Below are 16,712 nucleotides of genomic sequence, written 5' to 3'. Positions count from 1 at the left end.
TCTACTAACTCATTCCCACAGAAAACTGATCATCACACCATCTCTATCTGATACATGTTGTGTCTACTAACTCATTCCCACAGAAAACTGATCATCACATCATCTCTATCTGATACATGTTGTGTCTACTAACTCATTCCCACAGAAAACTGATCATCACACCATCTCTATCTGATACAGGTTGTGTCTACTAACTCATTCCCACAGAAAACTGATCATCACACCATCTCTATCTGATACATGTTGTGTCTACTAACTCATTCCCACAGAAAACTGATCATCACATCATCTCTATCTGATACATGTTGTGTCTACTAACTCATTCCCACAGAACACTGATCATCACATCATCTCTATCTGATACATGTTGTATCTACTAACTCCTTCCCACAGAAAACTGCAGAGGGAAGCAGTACCACCCAGTCAACCAGCCTCACAGAGGATGCCCCCTCGGGGCAAATCCAAGGTCATCTCAATATCTTTACAGTAGAAGCTAACAAAACACACCAAAACTGACAAGGTGCACACTGATCAGTAAAGTAAAGAGAGGATAACATTCTATAAACACTCCCTTTCCTCTGCACAGTTCTCTCAAAATGAGAAACAATAGGATTACAATAGAGTGTGTTAGAATTTCTTGAGAATTAAGTGATGGAATGATTTTAATCTTCACTAGTCAGAGAACAGATGAGGATTCTCACATTTATGTATAGGTTGGTGTCTTTTTAAGTGGCCATGTTGAGAAAAACTCTTCCAACGGTCAGAGCAGGAGTAAGGCTTCTATCCTGTGTGTATATGTTGTGTCTTTTTAAGTGGCCATGTTGAGAGAAACTCTTCCAACGGTCAGAGCAGGAGTAAGGCTTCTATCCTGTGTGTATATGTTGTCTTTTTAAGTGGCCATGTTGAGAGAAACTCTTCCAACAGTCAGAGCAGGAGTAAGGCTTCTTTTGCCAAGACTAAACCCCCACAGAGCAAGCAATGCAGACGCCCAGTGGCGAGGAAAAATTCCCTAGAAGGAAGGAACCTAGGAAGAAACCTAGAGAGGAACCAGGATCTGAGCAGTGCCCAGTCCTCTTCTGGCTGTACTGGGTGACAAATGACTTCGGGAAAGTATTCAGACCCCTTGACTTTTTCCACATTGTTACATTATATCCTTATTCAAAAATGTATTAAATTGTTTTTTTATTCCTCATCAATCTACACACAATACCCCATAATGACAAAGCAAAAACAGGTTTAGATATTTTTGCTAATATATTTTTACTTTTTGCCAATCTACCACAAAAGCCTGATTGGTGGAGTGCTGCAGAGATGGTTGTCATTCTGGAAGGTTCTCCTATCTCCACAGAGGAACTCTAGAGCTCTGTCAGAGTGACCATCAGGTTCTTGGTCACCTCCCTGACCAAGGCCCTTCTCCCCCGATTGCTCAGTTTGGCCGGGCGGCCAACTCTCGCAAGTGTCTTGGTGGTTCCAAACTTCTTCCATTTAAGAATGATGGAGGCCACTGTGTTCTTGGGGACCTTCAATGCTGCAGATATTTTTTGGTACCCTTCCCTAGATCTGTGCCTCTATACAATCCTGTTTCGGAGCTCTACGGACAATTCCTTCGACCTCATGGCTTGGTTTTTGCTCCAACATGCACTGTCAACTATGGGACCTTATATAGACAGGTGTGTGCCTTTCCAAAGCATGTCCAATCAATTGAATTTACCACAGGTGGACTCCAATCAAGTTGTAGAAACATCTTAAGGATGATCAATGGAAACAGGATGCACCAGAGCTCAATTTCGATTCTCACAGCAAAGGGTCTGAACACTTATGGCAATAAGGCTTTTTTTTAATAGATATATTTTGAAAAAAATATCTAAAAAACTGTTTTCGCTTTGGCATTATGGGGTATTGTGTGTAGATTGCAGAAGACATTTTTTATTTTATCAATTTTAGAATAAGGCTGTAATGTAACAAAATGTGGAAAAAGTCAAGGGGTCTGAATACTTTCCGAATGCACTGTAGCTAATTTTGATAAACGGGATTGTCTTTTTCTCCCCTTTTCAATGTTACAAATAGCAATGGAAATCAACAACTCTGTCTCTGTTGTCATATGTTTCTTCTAGTAAGTATTTTCCCATCCTGGAATCTGAGACCTTGTGGAAATCTGTGGTAGAGAATAATGTATGACAATTTAGACACTACGTTACCCTATAGTAGTTATCGTCATCATGCTTTCCATAGTTTAGGCCTATAGCTAGCTAGGCCTTGATAACTAGTTATTGTGTTATCCAGCTAGCTACAAAAGTGCATGCTAACACTTAATATTTGTATAACTAACCCAATATTGACCTCACCCTGTTGTTTCCAATGTGGTACTTTTATTATGAAGGCGACATTCCACTGTTATTCATAATCGTTATTGTGGCTAACTTCACACAATGGTGAGCCCCGCTAGCTAGCGAGTAGCGAACATAGCGATTTGCCAGCTGTAGGTTAGGTAATTTAGCTAGCTACAGTAGCTAGTCAATGTTAGAAAACTAGCTAGCTAATACAAACTCAATATACTACATGGAAAGTATATTCTGTACAATGTGCTATGGTAACTTGTTAGCTAGCTGGCAGGCCTAATAATAACGCCAGCTAACGTTTGCTACCTAGCTAAATTTAGTTAAGTACGTTTGCTAACGTTAGCTAGCTACAGTTATGCCTCTGCAGTTAGCTAGCCAACACTTGGTGAGCATAATAATAAAGAAATCCCCATCAAAATCCTTCTGTTTAAGCATTAGATTTATTTTTGCATGGGCTGCGTCTCAATCCACCGCATCCGCTGATGTCGTCCTTCTGTGGCAGAGCTGCGGTGTTGTTTGTCAGACCAGGAGACACCAACTTCTGTCTGTATCGTCCGAAAAGTTCGGCCTTCAAGCTGAGACTCACGAACAAGTACATTTTTCTCTAGGACGCCCACAAGTGTCTGAAAGTAGCAGGTACGAGTAAAAAAACGTATTTTTTAAAGTATATATTGAAGTATTTTAGTGCAAAAAAAGGGTGCTAAATACAGGTAAATATATGTTTTACTGATCTTAATCGCTCAGATATTGGTTCAGAAACTTCAAAACCAACTTACCTTTGAAAAGTGTTAGCTATATCTTCCCACACTCATTATCACAAGGGTTATCAACTGTCAGGGTCAATTCCATTTCAATTACCGTAGTCAATTCTCAAAGTAACCCAAATTCCAATTCAACATTTTCCTAATTCAAAAGCGTTGAAGAGAATTGGATGTCAGAATTACAGAATTCAACCTAACAATAGACTGGGTGATAATTTATGGAGGTTTAATTTATCAAGATAATTTATAGTTAGATAGAACCAGCTCTTACTATGATTAACAGATTTCCCAATCTTCTCCTCCTCTTCTTCATCTTTAATGTTGACATTCAGCTCCAGTGTTTGACTGCAGTCTTCCAGCTTCACTGATGCCATCTCTGGATCCTGCAGTGTAAACTTGGCTCCACTGTCACAATCAGGACGCAGTGACTGTAGGTTTGGAGTGTGGAATTTGTCAACTCTGAATAGTATCTCAGTCCTAAATAGAAGTCTGAGATCAACCTCCTCCCCTGTGCATGCCACACCCCCTTCCATTGTTACTGTGTGCATGAACACATTTTGAACAATGGCTTCCTAAAATGCTGTGGTGCTTACTAACACAATAGGAAAGGTTGTGGTAGATTTACATAATCAACTGGGCATTTCAACAGTCTGACCCTCAATATAGTCTTGGGAATATATTGAGCTCTAACAAAGGGTCGTGGAAAAGGTCTGTTGAAATGAATACTGCAGTGGTATGAGAAAGCTTCCTCTCTGGTTCCATTCCCCAATAGTAACTGGGTCATTGTTGATTTGTGGTGGTAATGCTGTCCCTGGACTTTGGCACCATATAAAACACTTTAAAAATGACAATTTGTTTTTATTTTTATTTAACTGTAATTTAATAAGAAACATATTCAAGTCGTTTACACTACAAAACATTCATTTGTATGCATTGTAGCAAATTGGATTGTCCCAATGGTGGTCTGTAAAGGTGAAGTGACATGTTTTGACTCAATAGATATTTTGAATGCCATGAATTAAACAAAAACATTGTTTTTTGGGTTAACTATACAGAAAATACAGAAGGTTAAACCAGCACAAATGCATGTAGAATGTTTATTTTTCATAGGCAGATGAATTACATTCATTGCAGTTATCCAAATAAATGTATCCATGACTAAAGTAATCAATCTACTTTTATAAGACAATGTAATAAACACGTAGTCATTTCATAGCCTGTGTATCATTAAACAAAAGTCATTATGTAGTAAAAAAAGAATCCACCCAAACTAATGGTGAGAACTGATCATCACATCATCTCTATCTGATACATGTTGTGTCTACTAACTCATTCCCACAGAGAACTGATCATCACACCATCTCTATCTGATACATGTTGTATCTACTAACTCATTCCCACAGAAAACTGATCATCACATCATCTCTATCTGATACATGTTGTGTCTACTAACTCATTCCCACAGAAAACTGATCATCACATCATCTCTATCTGATACATGTTGTGTCTACTAACTCATTCCCACAGAAAACTGATCATCACATCATCTCTATCTGATACATGTTGTGTCTACTAACTCATTCCCACAGAAAACTGATCATCACATCATCTCTATCTGATACATGTTGTGTCTACTAACTCATTCCCACAGAAAACTGATCATCACATCATCTCTATCTGATACATGTTGTGTCTACTAACTCATTCCCACAGAGAACTGATCATCACATCATCTCTACCTGCAGGGGAATAACTTTTTATTTTATTTATTATCATTGTTGAATATTTAAAACATACAATCTATTTGCAGTGAAGCCGCTCAACATCTACATCACATTAGTCATCTGACAGACTCCCATCCAGAGCGACCCACAGATGCAACAACGGTCAAAGCCCTGAGGGACAACTTGGTGTCAGATCAAAACGTATTATATCTTACAAAAATCCATACCGCTCACTTTAGTATGATACCAGTATATTATGTTAAATTACATTGGCCTACGAATGTAATATGAGTCGTACTATATAATACGATTTGTAGGACGTATAAGTATATTACGAATTACAATTCATACAATATGTTACGAATATGAAATACGTATGATATTTTACTTATTCCAATTTGATGTTGTTAACATTAATTAGCATGCTAAATAGTTACATGCTAACCTCACATGCTGAGTACACCATATAAACTTAGCAAAAAAAGAAACGTCCCTTTTTCAGGACCCTGTCTTTCAAAGGTAATTTGTAAAAATCCAAATAACTTCACAGATCTTCATTGTAAATGGTTTAAACACTGTTTCCCATGCTTGTTCAATGAACATGCGCCTGTGGAACGGCCGATAAGACACTAACGGCTTACAGACGGTAGGCAATTAAGGTCACAGTTAAGAAAACTTAGGAGACTAAAGAGGCCTTTCTACTGACTCTGAAAAACACCAAAAGAAAGATGCCCAGGGTCCCTGCTCATCTGCGTGAACGTGCCTTAGGCATGCTGCAAGGAGGCATGAGGACTGCAGATGTGACCAGGGCAATACATTTTAATGTCCGTACTGTAAGGCGCCTAAGACAGCGCTACAGGGAGACAGGATGGACAGCTGATTGTCCTCGCAGTGGCAGACCATGTGTAACAACACCTGCAGAGGATCGGTACATCTGAACATCACACCTGCGGGACAGGTACAGGATGGCAACAACAACTGCCCGAGTTACACTAGGAACGCACAATCCCTCCATCAGTACTCAGACTGTCCGCAATAGGCTGAGAGAGGCTGGACTGAGGGCTTGTAGGCTTGTTGTAAGGCAGGTCCTCACCAGACATCACCGGCAACAACATCGCCTCTGGGCACAAACCAACCGTCGCAGACAGGACTGGCAAAAAGTGCTCTTCACTGACGAGTCACGGTTTTGTCTCACCAGGGGTGATGGTCGGATTTGCGTTTATTGTCGAAGGAATGAGCGTTACACCGAGGCCTGTACTCTGGAGCGGGATCGATTTGGTTGAGTGTGTCATTGGTCTGGGGCGGTGTGTCACAGCATCATCGGACTGAGCTTGTTGTCATTGCAGGCAATCTCAACGCTGTGCGTTACAGGGAAGACATCCTCCTCCCTCATGTGGTACCCTTCCTGCAGGCTCATCCTGACATGATCCTCCAGCATGACAATGCCACCAGCCATACTGCTCGTTCTGTGCGTGATTTCCTGCAAGACAGGAATGGCCAGCGAAGAGCCCGGATCTCAATCCCATTGAGCACGTCTGGGACCTGTTGGATCGGAGGGTGAAGACTCGGGCCATTCCCCCCAGAAATGTCCGGGAACTTGCAGGTGCCTTGGTGGAAGAGTAGGGTAACATCTCACAGCAAGAACTGGTAAATCTGGTGGACTCCATGAGGAGGAGATGCACTGCAGTACTTATTGCAGCTGGTGGCCACACCAGATACTGACTGTTACTTTTGATTTGGACCCCCCCCCTTTTGTTCAGGGACACATTATTCAGTTTCTGTTAGTCACATGTCTGTGGAACTTGTTCAGTTTATGTCTAAGTTGTTGAATCTTATGTTCATACAAATATACTGCTCAAAAAAATAAAGGGAACACTTAAACAACACATCCTAGATCTGAATGAAAGAAATAATCTTATTAAATACTTTTTTCTTTACATAGTTGAATGTGCTGACAACAAAATCACACAAAAATAATCAATGGAAATCCAATTTATCAACCCACGGAGGTCTGGATTTGGAGTCACACTCAAAATGAAAGTGGAAAACCACACTACAGGCTGATCCAACTTTGATGTAATGTCCTTAAAACAAGTCAAAATGAGGCTCAGTAGTGTGTGTGGCCTCCACGTGCCTGTATGACCTCCCTACAATGCCTGGGCATGCTCCTGATGAGGTGGCGGATGGTCTCCTGAGGGATCTCCTCCCAAACCTGGACTAAAGCATCCGCCAACTCCTGGACAATCTGTGGTGCAACGTGGCGTTGGTGGATGGAGCGAGACATGATGTCCCAGATGTGCTCAATTGGATTCAGGTCTGGGGAACGGGCGGGCCAGTCCATAGCATCAATGCCTTCCTCTTGCAGGAACTGCTGACACACTCCAGCCACATGAGGTTTGTCTTGCATTAGGAGGAACCCAGGGCCAACCGCACCAGCATATGGTCTCACAAGGGGTCTGAGGATCTCATCTCGGTACCTAATGGCAGTCAGGCTACCTCTGGCGAGCACATGGAGGGCTGTGCGGCCCCCCAAAGAAATGCCACCCCACAACATGACTGACCCACTGCCAAACCGGTCATGCTGGAGGATGTTGCAGGCAGCAGAACGTTCTCCACGGCATCTCCAGACTCTGTCACGTCTGTCACGTGCTCAGTGTGAACCTGCTTTCATCTGTGAAGAGCACAGGGCGCCAGTGGCGAATTTGCCAATCTTGGTGTTCTCTGGCAAATGCCAAACGTCCTGCACGGTGTTGAGCTGTAAGCACAACCCCCACCTGTGGACGTCGGGCCCTCATACCACCCTCATGGAGTCTGTTTCTGACCGTTTGAGCAGACACATGCACATTTCTGGCCTGCTGGAGGTCATTTTGCAGGGCTCTGGCAGTGCTTCTCCTGCTCCTCCTTGCACAAAGGCGGAGGTAGCGGTCCTGCTGCTGGGTTGTTGCCCTCCTACGGCCTCCTCCACGTCTCCTGATGTACTGGCCTGTCTCCTGGTAGCGCCTCCATGCTCTGGACACTACGCTGACAGACACAGCAAACCTTCTTGCCACAGCTCGCATTGATGTGCCATCCTGGATGAGCTGCACTACCTGAGCCACTTGTGTGGGTTGTAGACTCCGTCTCATGCTACCACTAGAGTGAAAGCACCGCCAGCATTCAAAAGTGACCAAAACATCAGCCAGGAAGCATAGGAACTGAGAAGTGGTCTGTGGTCCCCACCTGCAGAACCACTCCTTTATTGGGGGTGTCTTGCTAATTGCCTATAATTTCCACCTGTTGTCTATTCCATTTGCACAACAGCATGTGAAATGTATTGTCAATCAGTGTTGCTTCCTAAGTGGACAGTTTGATTTCACAGAAGTGTGATTGACTTGGAGTTACATTGTGTTGTTTAAGTGTTCCCTTTATTTTTTTGAGCAGTGTATTTACACATGTTAAGTTTGCTGAAAATAAACGCAGTTGACAGTGAGAGGACGTTTCTTTTTTTTCTGAGATATCTATATATCTCTCTATATATCTGTATACACACACAAAAGTATGTGGACACCCCTTAAAATTAGTGGATTCGGCCATTTCAGCCACACCCATTACTGACCGGTGTATAAAATCGAGCACACAGCTATGCAATCTCCATAGACAAATGTTGGCAGTAGAATGGCCTGAAGAGCTCAGCAACTTTCAAAGTGGCATTGTCATAGGATACCACCTTTCCAACAAGTCAGTTCGTCAAATTTCTGCACTGCTAGAGCTACCCCGGTCAACTATAAATGCTGTTATTGTGAAGTGGAAACGTCTAGGAGCAACAACAGCTCAGCCGTGAAGTGGTAGGCCACACAAGCTTACAGAACAGGACCGCCAAGTGCTGAAGCGCGTAAAAATAATTTGTCCTCAGTTGCAACACTCACTACCGAGTTCCAAACTGCCTCTGGAAGCAAAGTCAACATAAGAACTGTTCGTCGGGAGCTTCACAAAAAAGGGGTTTCCATGGCCGAGCAGCTGCACACAAGCCTAAGATCACCATGTGCAATGCCAAGCGTCAGCTGGAGTGGTGTAAAGCTATTGGACTTTCTGGAGTGATGAATCACACCTCATCTGGAAGTCTGATGGACAAATCTGGGTTTGGTGGATGCTAGGCGAACGATACCTGCCCCAATGCATAGTGCCAAATGTAAAGTTTGGTGGAGGTATAATGGTCTAGGGCTGTTTTTCATGGTTCGGGCTAGGCCCCTTAGTTCCAGTGAAGGGAAATCTTAATGCTACAGCATACAATGACAGTCTTGACGATTCTGTGCTTCCAACTTTGTGGCAACAGTTTGGGGAAGGCCCTTTCCTGTTTCAGCATGACAATGCTCCTATGCACAAAGCGAGGTCCATACAAAAATGGTTTATCGAGATCGGTGTGGAAGAACTTGACTGCTCTGCACAGAGCCCTGACCGCAACCCCATCGAACACCTTTGGGATGAATTGGAACGCTGACTTCGAGCCGAATGAAAGAAAGTCCCCACAGCAATGTTCCAACATCTAGTGGAAAGCCTTCCCAGAAGAGTGGAGGCTGTTATTGCAGCAGAGGGGGGACCAAGTCCATATGAATGCCCATGATTTTGGAATGAGATGTTCTTTTTACTTTTGGTCATGTAGTGTAGTTGCAAAGTTGCTTATTAGCTAAAATGCTAACGTTGTCCGTGATGAGATTCAAACAGGAAACCTTTGGGTTGCTAGACGTTCATGTTATATGCTGACCCATCCACCCCGACCAATCAACTACCCTCCTTTTGTTTTTGACTTAAAAGAAAATGTTTAAATGTTTCAACGTCATATTCAACATCTCCAGCACCACCCCAATTTTTTTAAATTTCCAATGACATTCTATAACGCTCCCTTTCCTCTGCACAGTTGTCAGTGAGAAACAATAGGATTACAATAGAGTGTTCATCTTAATGTTATCAAATTCACTGTTACCACTTCCTTTATGAGATGAGAATGAAGTGATGGAGTGACTAATCTTAACTGGCCTGAGACAACTGATGAGGCTTCTTGCCTTTATGTATACGTTGATGTGTTTTTAAGGTAGCCAATTGGGAGAAACTCTTCCGACAGTCAGAGCAGAAGTAAGGCTTCTCTCCTGTGTGTCTTCTTTGATGAACTTTTAGCTCAGTTGATGTTGTGAAGCACTTCCCACAGTCAGAGCAGGAGTAAGGCTTCTCTCCTTTATGTATACGTTGGTGTATTTTTAAGCTGCCCTGTTGGGAGAAACTCTTCCCACAGTCAGAGCAGGAGTAAGGCTTCTCGCCTGTGTGTCCTCTTTGATGAACTTTTAGCTCAGTTGATGTTGTGAAGCACTTCCCACAGTCAGAGCAGGAGTAAGGCTTCTCTCCTTTATGTATGCGTTGGTGACATTTTAAGTTGCTCTGTTGGGAGAAACCCTTCCCACAGTCAGAGCAGGAGTAAGGCTTCTCTCCTGTGTGTATTCGCTGGTGACATTTTAAGTGGATCTGTTGAGAGAAACCCTTCCCACAGTCAGAGCAGTAGTAAGGCTTATCTCCTGTGTGTGTACGTTGGTGTGTTTTAAAATTGCTCTGTTGAGAGAAACTTTCCCCACAATCAGAGCAGTAGTAAGGTTTCTCTCCAGTGTGCATTTTCTGATGAACTGTCAGAGTCCTTGATGTTATGAAACTCCTCCCACAGTCAGAACAGAAGTAAGGCTTCTCTCCTGTGTGTGTTCTCTGATGAACTCTTAGCCCAGTTGATGTTGTGAAACATTTTCCACAGTCAGAGCAGTAGTAAGGCTTCTCTCCAGTGTGTATACGTTGGTGTGTTTTTAAGTTGCTCTGATGAGAGAAACACTCCCCACAATCAGAGCAGGAGTAAGGTTTCTCTCCAGTGTGCACTCTCTGATGAACTGTCAGAGCCTGTGATGTTTTTAAACTCTTCCCACAGTCAGTGCAGGAATACAGATTCTCTCCTGTGTGTATTTTTAGGTGTATTTTTAGCTTTGATAGAAATGGGAAAATCTCCTCACAATGTGGGCAGTGGTGAGAACTCTTAGCTCTGTGATCTTCCTGCTGTTGCTCTCTGGATGTAGAGAATGTCTCAACATGGTCTCCTGTGTGAACAACATCAGAAGAACCAGTCAGTTGGTGTGATATACATATGACTTCATAACAGTAGGCTGTACAATACAGGGAATAAAGCTATTAGGGCTGTCCCGACAAAAAAAATGTATCCTGGTCGACAGAGTCGTCTGTTCTTTCGACCAATCGATTGGTATACATTTTAAAACTTGTATTTTTCCAAATATATACACACCCTTTGTTTGAATAAAATCAACTATATGTAGGCTGCTGAGCTTGTCTGATGCTTTAAGCACTGCAATAAAAAAAATCAAGACAAATTACTAAAGAGGGAGCCAGAGATCAATACAGCCTAACCAGAAGAAAAAAACCTGTTCCCGACCCTCCTTCTCCCCACTGCTGCTGGCCTTCTCAGATTCTGCCGTTACCCTCCTGAAGTCGCTGATAATAGGCTACACCAGCGGTCGGTAATAGGCTACACCAGCGGTCGGTAATAGGCTACACCAGCGGTCGGTAATAGGCTACACCAGCGGTCGGTAATGGGTTACACCAGCGGTCGGTAATAGGCTACACCAGCGGTCGGTAATAGGCTACACCAGCGGTCGGTAATAGGCTACACCAGCGGTCGGTAATAGGCTACACCAGCGGTCGGTAATAGGCTACACCAGCGGTCGGTAATAGGCTACACCAGCGGTCGGTAATAGGCTACACCAGCGGTCAACAGATTTTTCCATTTGGAGTGGCAGGTTATCGTACCATTTCTACTGATCTGCGTGCCAGTTATGATTTTCATCTGCGCATTTTCATGGAACAGTTTCATTTCATTTATAATAAAGTCTTCATATCTCAAATCAATGTCATGTGGTTATATCTAAATGAAAATGATTCAATTCTAAAAGTTACTTCTATTGCCAATATGTAAAAACAGCTTACATAAAGCCAACAAAAACACTGCAGCCTGCAGGTAGAACATATCCTGATGAAAATAGATATCCTATAAATCACATTGGCTACACATGGCCTGTCTGCAAGAAACTTGAAACATTCTATCAACTATTAATTTGGTCTGGCCTGTGCTAGCAAACTTGCAACATTGTATAAAATATTCTGGGCCCTTAGAGTTTCCCATGCCAGCGAGCTCCAGACAGACAGCTGTAGGCTATTTTGCACAAAGGATAAGAAGTAATTAGGTAGGCCTGTTTTATGACGTTTCCACTGGATCAGAGCATGACAGTTTTGGTGGTTATCAAAAGGGAGAGAGCTGGAAAGATTTTTCAAATAGGCTGTTGAGGAACTATTGTCATTCTCACTGGATATAGAAACAGACTTTGTTTACTTGCTGTTTGAGGCGAAGAAAAATTACTTTGAGAAACTCCACAGTGATGGTGAGTTAAGACAATCAAATTTGGAAAGAAGTTGAAGGTGCTCAACCAACGTGAGTAGAGGTGCAACCTAAAAATGTGTAAACATCATTGAACAGGAAAAGGCGCAACACTCGCTCACCATTTAAAAAATCTTAGTTTTATTAAGCAAGTTTAAAAGATTGACGTTTCGGTCTTCAATGCCCTTCAAACGTCAATATTTTAAACTTGCTTAATAGAACAAAAACAAAGTCATGAGTGAGAGTTGCGCCTTTTCCTGTCCAATGAATTAAGACAATCAGAAATAGTATCAGATCCCCAAATGGGCACATTTATAGGCCTACATTTGCACAGAGGTCAGCTAGCCTATAGGCCTACTTCTATGTGTAATCAGGGCCAGGTAGCCTATAGGCCTACTTCTATGTGTAATCAGGCCAGCTAGCCTATAGGCCTACTTTTACGTGTAATCAGGGCCAGCTAGCCTATAGGCCTACTTCTATGTGTAATCAGGCCAGCTAGCCTATAGGCCTACTTCTATGTGTAATCAGGCCAGGTAGACTATAGGCCTACTTCTATGAGTAATCAGGCCAGGTAGACTATAGGCCTAATTCCATGTGTAATCAGGCCAGGTAGACTATAGGCCTACTTCTAGGAGTAATCAGGCCAGGTAGACTTTAGGCCTACTTCTATGTGTAATCAAGCCAGGTAGACTATAGCCCTACTTCTATGTGTAATCAGGCCAGGTAGACTATAGGCCTACTTCTATGTGTAATCAGGCCAGGTAGACTATAGGCCTACTTCTATGTGTAATCAGGCCAGCTAGTCTATAGTCCTACTTCTATGTGTAATCAGGCCAGGTAGACTATAGGCCTACTTCTATGTGTAATCAGGGCCAGGTAGACTATAGGCCTACTTCTATGTGTAATCAAGCCAGGTAGACTATAGGCCTACTTCTAGGAGTAATCAGGCCAGGTAGACTATAGGCCTACTTCTATGTGTAATCAGGCCAGCTAGTCTATAGTCCTACTTCTATGTGTAATCAGGCCAGGTAGACTATAGGCCTACTTCTATGTGTAATCAGGGCCAGGTAAACTAGAGGCCTACTTCTATGTGTAATCGAGCCAGGTAGACTATAGGCCTACTTCTAGGAGTAATCAGGCCAGGTAGCCTATAGGCCTACTTCTATGTGTAATCAGGCCAGGTAGCCTATAGGCCTACTTCTATGTGTAATCAGGCCAGGTAGACTATAGGCCTACTTCTATGTGTAATCAAGCCAGGTAGACTATAGGCCTACTTCTATGTGTAATCAGGGCCAGGTAGACTATAGGCCTACTTCTATGTGTAATCAAGCCAGGTAGACTATAGGCCTACTTCTATGTGTAATCAGTGCCAGCTAGCCTATAGGCCTACTTCTATGTGTAATCAGGCCAGGTAGACTATAGGCCTACTTCTATGTGTAATCAGGCCAGGTAGACTATAGGCCTACTTCTATGTGTAATCAGGCCAGGTAGACTATAGGCCTACTTCTATGAGTAATCAGGCCAGGTAGACTATAGGCCTACTTCTATGTGTAATCAGGCCAGGTAGACTATAGGCCTACTTCTATGAGTAATCAGGCCAGGTAGACTATAGGCCTACTTCTATGTGTAATCAGGCCAGCTAGTCTATAGTCCTACTTCTATGTGTAATCAGGCCAGCTAGTCTATAGGCCTACTTCTATGTGTAATCAGGCCAGCTAGCCTATAGGCCTACTTCTATGTGTAATCAGGCCAGGTAGACTATAGGCCTACTTCTATGTGTAATCAGGCCAGCTAGCCTATAGGCCTACTTCTATGAGTAATCAGGCCAGGTAGACTATAGGCCTACTTCTATGTGTAATCAGGCCAGGTAGACTATAGGCCTACTTCTATGTGTAATCAGGGCCAGGTAGATTATAGACCTACTTCTATGTGTAATCAGGGCCAGGTAGACTATAGGCCTACTTCTATGAGTAATCAGGCCAGGTAGCCTATAGGCCTACTTCTATGTGTAATCAGTGCCAGCTAGCCTATAGGCCTACTTCTATGTGTAATCAGGCCAGGTAGCCTATAGGCCTACTTCTATGTGTAATCAGGGCCAGGTAGACTATAGGCCTACTTCTATGAGTAATCAGGCCAGGTAGCCTATAGGCCTACTTCTATGTGTAATCAGTGCCAGCTAGCCTATAGGCCTACTTCTATGTGTAATCAGGCCAGGTAGACTATAGGCCTACTTCTATGTGTAATCAGGCCAGGTAGACTATAGGCCTACTTCTATGTGTAATCAGGCCAGGTAGACTATAGGCCTACTTCTATGTGTAATCAGGCCAGGTAGACTATAGGCCTACTTCTATGTGTAATCAAGTCAGGTAGCATAGGTGCGTGTCCTTACTAGATTGTCTATTGTTTGGAGCGCTCCTGTCAATGAATAAATTGTAAACTCGTAAATGCAATGAAATAAACCAAAATGTTTTTCTCACAAGTGTAGCCTAGGTTGTTGCTCTGCAAACAACGTGTCCACTCCTACAATGACAATGGTAAGACATTATTATTATTATTATTATTATTATTACAATATTGAATGCATTCCCATAATTAAACAAACATTGTAGATTAGAAATTATGGGAATTAACGGTAAAAGTACTACTGATGATACTGGTTTGCCATCTCCACAGCCTCTGCAATGGATTAGTCCACTCAGACAGGCAATGGATTAGTCCACTCAGACAGGCAACGGACTAGTCCACTCAGACAGGCAACGGACTAGTCCACTCAGACAGGCAACGGACTAGTCCACTCAGACAGGCAAAGGACTAGTCCACTCAGACAGGCAACGGACTAGTCCACTCAGACAGGCAACGGATTAGTCCACTCAGACAGGCAACGGATTAGTCCACTCAGACAGGCAACGGACTAGTCCACTCAGACAGGCAACGGATTAGTCCACTCAGACAGGCAACGGATTAGTCCACTCAGACAGGCAACGGATTAGTCCACTCAGACAGGCAACGGACTAGTCCACTTAGACAGGCAACGGACTAGTCCACTCAGACAGGCAACGGACTAGTCCACTCAGACAGGCAACGGACTAGTCCACTCAGACAGGCAACGGACTAGTCCACTCAGACAGGCAACAGATTAGTCCACTCAGACAGGCAACGGACTAGTCCACTTAGACAGGCAACGGACTAGTCCACTCAGACAGGCAACGGACTAGTCCACTCAGACAGGCAACGGATTAGTCCACTCAGACAGGCAACGGTTTAGTCCACTCAGACAGGCAACGGATTAGTCCACTCAGACAGGCAACGGACTAGTCCACTCAGACAGGCAACGGGCTAGTCCACTCAGACAGGCAACGGACTAGTCCACTCAGACAGGCAACGGACTAGTCCACTCAGACAGGCAACGGACTAGTCCACTCAGACAGGCAACGGACTAGTCCACTCAGACAGGCAACGGACTAGTCCACTCAGACAGCGCAGACAGACTAGTCCACTCAGACAGGCAACGGATTAGTCCACTCAGACAGGCAACGGACTAGTCCACTCAGACAGGCAACGGACTAGTCCACTCAGACAGGCAACGGATTAGTCCACTCAGACAGGCAACGGACTAGACCACTCAGACAGGCAACGGACTAGTCCACTCAGACAGGCAACGGACTAGTCCACTCAGACAGGCAACGGACTAGTCCACTCAGACAGACTAGTCCACTCAGACAGACTAGTCCACTCAGACAGGCAACGGATTAGTCCACTCAGACAGGCAACGGACTAGTCCACTCAGACAGGCAACGGATTAGTCCACTCAGACAGGCAACGGACTAGTCCACTCAGACAGGCAACGGACTAGTCCACTCAGACAGGCAACGGACTAGTCCACTCAGACAGGCAACGGATTAGTCCACTCAGACAGGCAACGGATTAGTCCACTCAGACAGGCAACGGACTAGTCCACTCAGACAGGCAACGGACTAGTCCACTCAGACAGACGTGAATCAGACAGGTGCCTTGTGTGCCATACATTATATATATATATGCCACTGCTCAACTAAAAACATATTGGTCGACCAACAGCCTATCGACCAATCAACTAAATTGGGTCAGCCTTAAAAGCTATTCAACAACCTAAGCCAAAAAGGGGCGAAAAGTATGAGTCATATCATCCTCCACTCACTATCACAAGGGTTAGAAACTACACAGACTCATTTCATATCATCCTCCACTCACTATCACAAGGGTTAGTAACTACACAGACTCATTTCATATCATCCTCCTCTCACTATCACAAAGGTTAGTAACTACACAGACTAATTTCATATCATCCTCCTCTCACTATCACAAGGGTTAGTAACTACACAGACTCATTTCATATCATCCTCCTCTCACTATCACAAGGGTTAGTAACTACACAGACTCATTTCATATCATCCTC

The 16,712-nt window shown here is 43.6% G+C and overlaps 1 protein-coding gene and 1 long non-coding RNA gene across 3 annotated transcripts in view; one reads left to right on the top strand and one right to left on the bottom strand.

The window, feature by feature from the left end:
• The first annotated feature begins 2,712 nt into the window (after nucleotides 1-2,712).
• Nucleotides 2,713-3,948, top strand: LOC106593016 (uncharacterized). The gene is made up of 2 exons (XR_001325764.2): nucleotides 2,713-2,975; nucleotides 3,433-3,948. It is a non-coding gene; the product is annotated as an uncharacterized lncRNA (long non-coding RNA).
• LOC106598090 (zinc finger protein OZF-like) overlaps nucleotides 2,761-16,712 on the bottom strand; it is a 139,892-nt gene continuing 125,940 nt past the window's right edge. The window contains exon 5 of one of the 2 annotated variants that reach the window (XM_045696755.1): nucleotides 2,761-2,962. In XM_045696755.1, the coding sequence (XP_045552711.1) occupies nucleotides 2,922-2,962 (41 nt within the window). In that variant the 3' untranslated portion in view covers nucleotides 2,761-2,921. Of the gene's footprint in view, nucleotides 2,963-9,456; nucleotides 10,929-16,712 lie in introns of those variants that run through there. The other variant, XM_045696754.1, reaches the window with a different exon arrangement.

This window comes from Salmo salar, chromosome ssa16, assembly GCF_905237065.1.
Source record: "Salmo salar chromosome ssa16, Ssal_v3.1, whole genome shotgun sequence".
NCBI classification, from domain to species: domain Eukaryota; kingdom Metazoa; phylum Chordata; class Actinopteri; order Salmoniformes; family Salmonidae; genus Salmo; species Salmo salar.
The sequence above is the reverse complement of the archived record's forward strand: the minus strand, read 5'-3'. Positions and strand labels throughout refer to the sequence as shown.